At 38.3% G+C, this 12,005-nt stretch overlaps 1 protein-coding gene across 1 annotated transcript; it reads right to left on the bottom strand.

The window, feature by feature from the left end:
- Positions 1-5,626: 5,626 nt before the first annotated feature.
- LOC149082106 (uncharacterized) lies at positions 5,627-11,401 on the bottom strand. Its single transcript, XM_089236859.1, has 2 exons — positions 11,345-11,401; positions 5,627-6,203 (listed from the first exon to the last, which is right to left on the bottom strand). The coding sequence occupies exon 2, from the start codon at positions 6,174-6,176 to the stop codon at positions 5,664-5,666; it is 513 nt and encodes a 170-aa protein (XP_089092985.1). The 5' UTR covers positions 6,177-6,203; positions 11,345-11,401; the 3' UTR covers positions 5,627-5,663.
- Between the last annotated feature and the right edge of the window lie 604 nt (positions 11,402-12,005).

Below are 12,005 nucleotides of genomic sequence, written 5' to 3'. Positions count from 1 at the left end.
AACCTGACGTAAAGTTTTTTTTGTTTCTGTGTAATGCTTGTTATGTGTAGTGCTGTCATCTGCCCCCAGTTTTTTACTAACTATGAGTGAAGTGTTATGGTTGAATGATTTACCGTTGTAGGACTGTTGCTCTCTGTGGCGAGACTTTTTAACGGGGAGATCGGCTCGCATTTGCGCCTTGAAGTTGGGAACCACAGAAAACCAACTTCAGCCGACCACCACTGTGGGGTTCGAACCCGGATCCTCGCATCACGAGTCCGGCACTATAACCACTCGACCACCACAGTGGCAACTCGACCACCACAGTGGCAGATCGGGAAGGAAGGCAGCACACTTTTTTGACACCAATATTTGACGATCATTGCTAATAGTGGAGCAGCCAGACTACTTGCCCATGTCCTTGGGACGTATTGGACCAGCCTTGCGGACGGCATGTGGCCCGCGACAAGATGAGAAAAAGCTATTATATTTTTGATATTCGTTTCGACTGACGAAATTGTGGTTAATGCGGAAAAAAAATATATATATTGACAAAATTTGTATTTTCAAGTCCCAAACATAGGGGCCATTTTTGACTCCCTCCCCCCCTTGTCAGCAAAACACTGACCCCCCCCCCAGCAGCTTAGAATATTTCATATCTTCAAAAGGGGGTGGTTGATGATGTAAGTAACGTTCAAACCCCCCTCTCCCCCTTGTCATCAAAAGTTAGAAAATCCAAACACCCCCCCCCCCCCGTAATACTTGAATGACTCCATAAGACCTCTTTAAACACACAGGTGACGTGTCTGGTTACGAAAACCTAGTGTGGGAGTTATGGTAGTAACAGTAGCGGATATTCTTGCGCAATCGTCTGTATTGGAGATTTGATGATAATCTGGACGAGCAAAATTTCCTCAAAAAATTTTCCTTTCAAGTTTTTATATAAAAATTCGAAACTAATGTGCTGTCGTTCTATTGGTGAAAATATTTAGTCAAGTATTTATTTAGCAGGTAAAAAACGCAAACTATAAAATATAATATTTAGTAAAGCATTTAGTTTAGACAACATGATGATGAACATTGAAATTTTATTTCCTTTCCTTTCAGTGCTCAATTTTCTTTGAAGATCTGTAGATAGTCATTTTCTGTCAAATATACAGGGTGTCCTCTAAGTCTTTATTTCATCGATCGCTCGTGATGAAAGTGTGGTTCTAATATAAAAAATGCTCAAAACGTGTTCAGGAATCAACTCTGTACTAGTTTCAAAAATAACAATACAGTGTGTCATAAAATATAAAATGTAAATTTTCTATACAGTCCTCTTGCTCTAAATAACGCAATCGGAAAGTTATTGCCCTGTCTTTCCCGAGGCAAACAAAAACGTTCCCCGTTCCTATAAGTAGTATGTCTATAAACGCTACGATATTTTAATTCACAAATGGGAGAAAATTTGGGAAAGAACAGCATAAACTAACTACTTCACCAAACACCAACTCTGGCCATATCGCTACATTGTAATTTACTGCTATTAGTGAGATGGGTTGGAAGTGAAGGCGCTGTCTATCGGTGGTCGCCTCGTGTTCGTTTTTGAAATACCTTATCTGTATCCTCCCTTGGGTTCGAACCCGGGACCCTGACAACAATCTTAACGATCGTAGACGAACATCTTACCACCATGCCACTCGGGCAGCGCAGCGTAAACTAACTGTCATCGATCCTTTCCCTCACACATTTAGGCTGTCCTTTCTCATCTTTTCACAATTTTTTGAATTTCAATATCTCAGCGAATACTACACTCAGAAACGTGAAAGTTTTTTTCTTTTTGTTGGCCTTAGGAAGGACAGGGCAACAACTTCGAATTGGAAGTAAGAGAAGAGGAGAGGCCGGTAAAATAAAAATAATTTAAATCTTTCATTTCATGGCACTCATTTTCACGCTCAGAACTGGCGCAGTGTGATTTCTAGACATATTTCGAAAATTTCTGCAAACTAGAACCATACTTCTCTACGGCGAACCGTTTGATTAGATAAAGACCAAATTACAATTAGGACTTACAGGACACCCTGTATGCAGTATATGTATATATATATTGGTTCGGTGTTCAATTTTCTTTCTTAGAAGATCTGTAGGTAGTCATTTTCTGTCAAATATACAGGGTGTCCTCTAATTTCTCATTTGGTCTTTATTTCATCAATCAATCGCTCGTGATAAAAGTGTTGTTCTAATCTAAAAAATGCTCAAAACGTGTTCAGGAATCAACTCTGTACCAGCTTCAAGAGTAAAAATACAGTGTGTCATAAAATAAAAAAATGTAAATTTTCTATACGGTCCTCTTGAACTAAATAACTCAATAACTATCGAAGAGTTTTCTTCCAGTGATCATCGTATCGTCAGATTTCACTGTAACTTTTCCTCGGGTAAGGTTGATAACAAAAGACTGGTTCCTTGTTTTCGGAGAACTAACTTTGATGTTTTGCGAAGAAGGTTAGCGGAAGTTCTCAAGGACCGGTTGGAATCAGTAGGGGTGGTAAGTCAATGGGAAGAATTTAGTACGAAGCTGTCCTCTGTTTTGCACGACGTCATACCCTTTGTTCGAAAAAAGCGTGTTTGTACATCACACCCTCTATGGTTCACGGATAGCGTGCGGAACCTTTATCTTGAAAAGAAAAGAGCATTCAGAGAGTATAAAAGTGGACGAGGTGACCTATCATTGTTTACTGATAAAAGAAGACTGTTGAAGAAAGCGATAAGGGATAGTAAAAAGCAAGTTGAATCTAGGTTGGCAGATAACATTGGCTCTGACCCAAAATCATTTTTTCGATACGTCAATAATGGATGTAAGGGGACAGTTGGCCCCCTCTCGATAGGAGGCTCAAAAGTAGAGAGCAATGTAGGCATGTGTAGTGCTTTCAATGACTTTTTCGCGTCGGTTTTTAATGGAGATAATGATATTCGATATACGGGTGTTGCATGGGGTAATAAAACGCTCAACGATATTCAAGTGGAAGACGTGGAGGTCCTAAATCTTCTAAGAAATGTATGTGCAAGCAAAGCACCAGGACCAGATGATATCTATCCCAGGGTTCTCAGGGAAGGTGCTAATGAATTGTTGGGGCCAGTCGCACAGATATACAGGAGTAGTGTTGCTGAGGGTATCGTCCCGAGAGATTGGAAACTGGCTAACGTTGTTCCGATATTTAAGAAGGGTAGTAGAGAAGTGGTGTCTAATTATCGTCCAGTGAGTTTGACGAGCTCCCTCTCGAAAATTTTGGAAATTAACATCAAAAGGCAGTTTGTGAAGTGGATAGACGAGAATAATGTATTGTCGGATAATCAGCATGGGTTCAGGAAGGGGAAGTCATGTGTAACTAACCTCCTTTGCTTCTATGATTACGTGACTAAGGCTTTGGGTAAGAGCACAAATGTCGACGTTGTTTACCTTGATTTCCAGAAGGCATTCGATCGGGTCCAACATGGCAAACTCTTGAAGCGTTTACACGAGATTGGAATTGGGGGCAACTTGCTGAATTGGATAGAATCGTGGTTAAGAGATAGGTCGCAACGAGTTATGGTGAACGGGGAATTCTCTGGTTGGACGGACGTCACAAGTGGAGTTCCTCAGGGAAGTGTCCTTGGCCCCATAATTTTTTCACTTTTTATCGACAAACTCGATCAGGGTATCGATGGAATGACTAGCAAATTCGCAGATGATGTGAAGCTAATGGGGGTAATCGGAAATGAAAGCGATAGGGAGTTGCTCCAGACCAACTTAAACAAGATTGCAGCATGGGCAAATGAATGGAGCATGACGTTTAGCGTAGATAAGTGCATGGTCGCTCATTTTGGTTCGAACAACCCACGGTTCTCTTACGAGTTGAATGGTGTCACTATCCCGGATGCAACTAGAGTCACCGATTTGGGAATTCTCATTGACGAGCGACTTAAGTTTTCTGAACATTGTTCAGCGGTTGTCAAAAAATCGAATAGAATGCTTGGTCTCATTTTCAAAAAGGTCTCTTCGCGTTCTCCTAAAGTCATTCTTCCGCTTTTTCGAGGCTTAGTTCGTCCTGGACTGGAGTATGCTGTAAGGTTTTGGAGACCATACCTACAGAGGGACATAGACTTGGTTGAAGGGGTGCAGAGAAGAGCTACGCGTGTCCTTATTGGCACACGGGGCTTGAGTTATGAAGAAAGACTTCATTTTTTGAATATGTTTACATTGGATGAACGCAGGTGTCGAGGAGATATGATCGAAGTGTTCAAAATTTTCAATGGGATGGATAGGATGGACCATGAACTTTTAGTACACCGCCAATCGACTGCTTTTACAAGGGGACACCAGTATCGATTGGTGAGGGACAATGCAAGGTTATGGTGTCGCAGGGAATTTTTCTCTAATAGGGTTGTTAATAAATGGGATAGCTTACCCCCGGAGGTAGTAAATTGTAACACAATTGACAGGTTTAAAAAGAAATACGATAAACATGTTGGGGTAAATCGAGAAGCTATCCATTCTTAGAATAAGACAACCATAAGTATTCTTTATGGGCATTGTATAATATTTTATCATGTGTATATATTGTTTATAATTTGTGTTAATTGCATTTTTAATTGGGTTGCTGTATTTTTGAAACATATGACATCCATATTTTTATGGGCATCTTTTTATCAGCCACCTCGTTGGGCATTTTGCCTGTTGTGGCGTTGTATTTGTATTTGTATTTGTATTTATATATTTATTTATATATTTTTGACAATCCGGTAGACTTCAGTACTCAGGTCCAGAGATTGTCAGATTTTTGAATGTGGCAACTGTATAGAATTGATGCATATGAATTTGTGTAGTGAGGCTATACAGGTGTAACTGCTAATTTGGCCTTTATCTCATCAACCGTCCGCCGTAGATGAGTTATAATGGAAGTTATAATATATATTCAATTATGAAATGCACAAAAGGCGTTCAAAAATTACCCTGCACCAGTTTTGAAAGTGAAAATACAGTGTCTAATAAAATAAAATCTACATTTTTATACAGTGCCCCGTCTTCTAACTTCCAATTAAAAAGCTGATGCCCTGTCTCTCCTGAGGCCAACAGAAAAAAATCTAAATTTGTGTTTGCAATATTCGTTGAGATATTTGAATTCAAAATCGGAGAAGTTTTGAAAGGACTTTATAAATTAGAAAAAAAATTGGCGTTTTCCGTTAGTTTTTTTTTTTTTTTTTTGCTGTTCTTTCATAACTTTTCTTCGATTTTTGACTTCAAATTTCTCATCAAACATTGCACTTAAAAACGTCAAATATTTCGGTTGGCCTCAGGAGATAAAGAGCAACAACTTTCTTATTAGAAGTTAGAGGACAGGGGGGACCATACAGTAATTTGTTTATTTATTTATTTTGTGGCACACTGTATTTTCACTCTAAAAACTGACGCAGAGTAACTTTTGAGCATCTTTCAAATTGAAATCATACCTCTACAATACAAGGTATGATGAAATATAGGCTGCAATAGCACTTACAGCACATCCTGTGTAACTATTGTAAATATGAAAGCATTTTGCTATGCAAACTTCATACATTGAAGAAAAAAAAAGGCTGAGGCACTCTGAGTCATACAGTGAAACAAAACTTTAATACCATCACTATAACACACAAACACACAAATAACTCTACAACACTAAAAAATTTCACCAAAAGTGATAAATTTCTTCAACTGGAAAATAACTTCGCGCGATCGTGGGACCCGCGTATGTTATAGTCTGCATAGCGGCCGAAGTCTGATAAGGAGGCGGTGGCGGTTGAGCTTGAGCAGGTTGCGGAGCAGGGCTAGGAGCTTGGTACGGGTGCCTACCATGCGTAGGTCCACCACCACCACCACCAAAAGGCATCATCATCGCCATTGACTGTTTGCGTGACGCTCGCTCTTTCCCGAGCAGCTGTATGATACCGGCAGCTAACAGCGTCCCGATCATGTGATCTTGGTTCTTGTGGCCGTACTGCTTCCTCTTGAAAATCGATAAAGGACCGGGTCCTTTTTGTCTCCCCGAGAAAATGGACACACTGTCATCGGATCGTCCAAATAATTTAGAAGAACGAAAGAAATCTCTGATTTTATTCGCATTTTCACCAGCTCGTACGTATGTCGAAAACGTCATGAAAACAGCCAGGACCAGCCAAAATATAGGAGCTGTGAATTTCATCTCTGTGCGGCGCTCTATGCGTGGAGACTGAAATAAAGGAATTGCAAGCATTAGTTTTGCAAATTTAAAATGGAAAATAAGGAAGTAAAACATAATACACAGTATAGCTTCGATAACTTATTTACCATGAAACAATGGTGCCTTTCCTAGTTACTTTTGCTCACAAACGGGTAAAAATAATATTTTAAGAGCCCCGAAACATTGTCTTCTAGAAACTAACTACCCAGTACAGTATGTATTGTATTGAGAAACATCATTGAACTGAAACCCCTTCTGACATCTATCAAATAAAACACACAACTGTTATGATTCGAATTAATGACTGATTTTTGATTAATTTGTTGCATGGAAAAAAATAAATATAGCACGACATGAATCAAGAGAGTACTTCGCATCAACTAGCAACGGCAACTACTTTAATACAATTGTAAAATTTATACGCTTATGATTAGAGACCACTAATTTGCTAGTTTTACTGATACTATTTTACAACTTGTAAACAACAACTGTTAGAATTTCGAAGCAAACTTAAAAATTTAATACATATACAAATACAAATACAAATACAACACCACAACAGGCAAAATGCCCAACGAGGTGGCTGATAAAAAGATGCCCATAAAAATATGGTTGTCATATGTTTCAAAAATACAGCAACCCAATTAAAAATGCAATTAACACAAATTACAAATAAAACGCCACAACAGGCAAATTGCCCAACGAGGTGGCCGACTTAAGAACATCATGGATCCCCGAGCCATTTTTTGGAGGCCCTACCTACTACTGCTACACCACACATGCACCCCGCAGAACCCCCAACGAATCTGTACATGCGGGAATGTGCGTGTACGTGTAGTGAAACCTGACGTGAAGTTTTTTGTTTCTCTGTAATGCTTGTTATGTGTAGTGCTGCCATCTGCCACCAGTTTTTCTAACTATGAGTGAAGTGTTATGATTGAATGATTTATCGTTGTAGGACTGTTGCTCTCTGTGGCGAGACTTTTTAACGGGGAGATCGGCTCGCATTTGCGCCTTGAAGTTGGGAACCACAGTTTAATTAAAAAGAAAAATATATTACTGTTTAGAAAAATATTTACTATCAATTATACTAATTTTTTTTTAAGTAATAAATTATTCAAAGAGAAAAAGCGATCACTAATTCCAATAATAGCAGTTTTGTTGTCTATTTGATAAATGTGTGGCAGAAGGGACTTCAGTTTAATGATGTTTCTCGACATATTTTACTAGGTATTTATTTTCTAGAAGGCATATTTTTTCTTTTTTGGCTCTTAACCCGTTTTTTAGTTAAGAAAAATGTGACCAGGATTACACTATAAAAAATAGATACAACCACCCCTGCGGGGAATCGAACCCCGGCCTCGCGTGACAGGCGGGGATACTGACCACTATACTACCGAGGACACGGTGCGAGTCCTGAAACTGAACAGCGATTTTGAAAATAAAGTACGAATTCATAAAATCGAATTGAATCGCGATGATCAAACTAAAACAACCTCCCCGGCGGGGAATCGAACCCCGGTCTCCCGCGTGACAGGCGGGGATACTGACCAAAATATGCAAATGCGTAATTTCATTGGTGTATGTATAATGCATGCACTTTAAAAAGTATACAATTTTCTTCAATCTCGTTGAATATTAGGTGGTTAACGATCTGGTTTGCTTTTGTATATTTGTGCCGACCTAATATTTATAGAAATTTCATATTGAAAGAGTATATTAATGATTGTCGGACTGATTACGATGGTATGTTTTAGTCGACTCAACATTCTATCTCATTTATGCATTGAAATACAAATGGTTATTTATCCTTTTTCAGCCTAGATTTTTTATCTAACATAATTGTCAGATGTCAACGTCGTCAAATAATTCTTATGGTATTGTAGGGAGTGTATTAATGCTCTGTAAATTGTAATAACAATTTATAACCTTCTATTCTACTTTGTCTTTGCCTGATATATTTATCAAATGTTCAAAAGTCACACCAAATTATTCTGATGATATTGTGAGGGTTTACGTGTACATTTCAACTTTCTCTGAATTGAAATATGCCGTAAAAATACCGTAGATTTATGCTGTGAAAGATTGGTAATTTTTGTGCAAATTGTGGCAAAGTAAATCGCTTTAGTGAAATTTGATTATCTAATATTGTAGATAATGAGAATATTTGCATTCTTCTCTCGAGATTTACATGTTTAAAAATATGTGTAAACTGATGCGATGAAAGATGTTATAACTTCTGCAAATTGTGACAATGTAAATCACACTATACTGATACTGTATTGTAGTGTGTGTGTGTGTGTGTGTGTGAATATTTTATGTAAATACATTATATTCAGTGAATTGATTATTGTAAAGTATTGAAAGGCACGCATATAATATAATATATATATAAATACTCTGAAAATTATTTTTATAACCTTGCACCACAGTCTATTTTTTTGCGTTATTTGTCAGATGCAACCTTATTCATACCTAAAGAGGATTTCATATAATATTTCAAAAAAATCACCGATGTCTGTTTTTAAGCAACCATTTTGCCCTTTACTGTTCGCTGTAAAGTAGAGAAACTCGGATGAAAAAGGCGAGAGCTCTTCAGTGCTTGTATTTCGCCCTAATTGGCAACGGCAACGTATTGTTTCCAGCAGCATTCTATTTTGTATTAGCTGAGGAACCGTTGGATGTACAATTCTTCATTCTAATTCACACATATATCATCATGCTGTTGCTTACTTCAGAAAAATGTTCACCTGGAATAGTTTTCTCTCATTCTCCTCTGAATTCTCATCAACACCACAACTGCTTCTGAATTTTTCTCACGCAATCTTTGTCAACTTCTGAAACGATATTTTCTTTGGTGGCTCCATTTTGCATTTTCTACAGTGATCATAAGCGCGTGAATATTTCTACTCTGCAGAACAAACAATTTATCGGGAAAAAAAGACACAAATACTTGACAACAAAAGCTGAGACACTTGCTGGGCGACATTTGCAGATAAAAATGAACGCAAAATATAAGTCTCACGGAACAGGAATATACCGTATTAGATGCACTAAGAGACTATGAGAAGCATTTCGATCTTACAAAATTAACTGTGACAAAGTTGGAATAATTTCATTCATTCATTGCATAATGAATGAATGAATGGCAGATCTTTGCCACTGACTTATCCCGTTGCCGAGATCTCTTCCAGGCCAGCATCGTGGCAGACTCTGGAGGTAGTATTATACAGTGAGCGTGTGTGTGTTCTAAAATATATGGGAGGGTCAGCGTGGCCACCTTCCGTCTTTCTAGGTATATCGGTTCGCATCTCCGTTGTTAAGAAAGATAATGACAAAAGCTTTATTGTTCCTAAGAAGATGATAATTCAGGAAAAGTCGAGAAATTTTTCCGCCTTTAGTTCATTCTTACTTGAGATACAGAAGTAGAAAGAGAGCGCAGGGTCACACAAACTCCGTCCGTCCTTCCAGTATTAAATCAATGGAATAACACCAACGTCAAGAAAGTTCTCGGATTTCATGTGGCTTGGAAAACTTTCACGAAACAAGAAAAAAGATCAAAAAAATATTTTTTCTTATTCTCAGTGTTGCCATCTAGTGATTAAAATGAAAACCATTCAACTTCATTGATTTTTGTATTTTTTACCAGTTACGTGTGACTTCAATAACCCTTATGTAATCCTCAAAAAAAAAATATTTTAAACACAGAAACTTCCTACAAAGAAGCCTGCCGTAACACCCTCATTTTGGAAAGTAAACAGAGTGGTTAGAGGATTAACTGTTAATAATGTCAGTCGTTTTTCAAACAGGGCTCGCTCATACAAAAAAAGACGCATCAGTCATGCAGAAATAGTTTCTGCTCGGTGATTTTTGGTGTTTTTTTTTATCTGCAGATAATATCTTATTTCACAGATGTTCCAGTTTATCAGAAATTATTTGACTTTTGTCAGTATCTGAACGTTTGAAACGGTAAATTGATGAAGTGGTACGCATAATACAAACTGGTTTTCAAAAGTTAGGCACATGATAGCTTATGTAAAATATCGACTCCACTGTCATTGATCACTTGGCTCTCTGGATTGATCTAATAGTGAAACACAAACAGGTGGTATGCGGCCGTACAGTCGTTTAATGTGGAGCTTCGGCACACAGTGCTTGTAGATACTGTCTCACTACAGTCGAATCCCGTTATAACGAACTCCAAGAGACCGGAGAAATCACTTCGTTATAACGAAATTTCATTGTAAAGGAATTGTGATAAGGTGGATGAGAGAAGTGTTCGTTAGAACGAGATTTTCGGTATTCGTTAATACGCGGAATTCGGCTGTATAAGCCAAGTGATTGTCTTACTTATTAAGAAAGTGATGCTGCAACTATGGATGTAACAGTTGTGCAGGTACAGGGGTAGCTCGAGAAAAATTATTTAGCCGTGAGGAACCTATTTTTGGTGCTTCCTACCCAGGTTCTTTTGATCGAGAGAAAGACCTTTTCTTTCACTTTTTGAACTCGGATTTCTCGCCGTCTTCTAGACCTGAGCCCCATGCGACCGCACTTTCCAAGAGCCACCCCTGTACAGGTCGCTCGTCGATTCCGCTTTGCTACTATAGCAATAGACCGATTATGTAAACTATTCCACCTCAATCAGTGGAGACCAAAGGTTACCACCTCCTCTGATGATCGGTATATTTCTTTAGTAGACAAGTGGGATCGACGAGCGACATGCACATTGGGGCGGGAGGGCCGCACGTAGTGCCACTCTAAGATGGATTTGCCAAATCCGAGTAGAAAAGCTGAAAAAAAAAAAGTTTTGTCTGCCAACAATACGGGGGGGCAGGAGGGCACCAAAAATAAGTCCCGCACGGGTAGATAGTTTTTCTTGAGTGGACCCTGGACCTCCATCATTGTTATATCCATGATGTAGCATCATTTGGTGAGACAATATATGCCAGTGCTGTGTGCCGATGGCTCCATATAAAATGAATATACGGCCGAGTACCTCTGTTTGCGTTCCCCTCGTTATGTTATGTCAGCCGTCACGTGGTTTTCTTCTACAGTAGAATGATGCCATCCAATTGTTTAAATTGTTGAAATTTTATAAATATGATAAAGTATACACACAGGTGTATCAATTGAGAATTCTTACTACTCACTTTGATCTTATCAATGCATCCAACGGCTCTCTTGTCAGTACTAAACACACACACGAAATGAACTTGACATTTTTTTTAAATTTTGCAACGTTTAGTTTATATACTTCTAACACAGTTTCCTTGTGAATCACACATTCGCGCGAGAGAATAGAGTCGGAGGGAAAAATAATGATGGAAAGAATTGCGATGCAAAGGAGTATATTTGGATACATCCTCTTGTTTCTATGCTCATGGAATGAAAACGGAGGCAGGCTGCGTAAATAATTGCTTTATTTACGGTTAATTAAGCTCATTCCCATTGGAAAGGTACCGGTGCTTGCAACTGCAATTAACTTTGATCCATTTGTTTATTTTTTGACATTAAACAGTTATGATATCATTAACAATTCAGCAAATGTATGAATAATATGCTCAAATACTGTATTAATAATCAAAATATGACCCACCTTTGAAGCAGAATTCTCATATTTTTTTGTTTAAAAACAAATGATGGTGATAGCGAGTGGAGGTTTTGCGTGAACTTTCAGGCTTTCGTTAACTGATGGACAGTACACTGCCGTTCTTCTTCGTTATTACGTCTTTTCTTAAAGGTCAAAACACAATAAGAGATTAATAGATATGCAAAATAACAAAACGCGATTTTTTCTGTGAGAAATGCCTG

This window comes from Pholcus phalangioides, unplaced genomic scaffold, assembly GCF_987345545.1.
Source record: "Pholcus phalangioides strain wild (caught in Gottingen) unplaced genomic scaffold, Ppha-v1.0 ptg000009l_1, whole genome shotgun sequence".
Lineage (NCBI taxonomy): Eukaryota > Metazoa > Arthropoda > Arachnida > Araneae > Pholcidae > Pholcus > Pholcus phalangioides.
The sequence above is the reverse complement of the archived record's forward strand: the minus strand, read 5'-3'. Positions and strand labels throughout refer to the sequence as shown.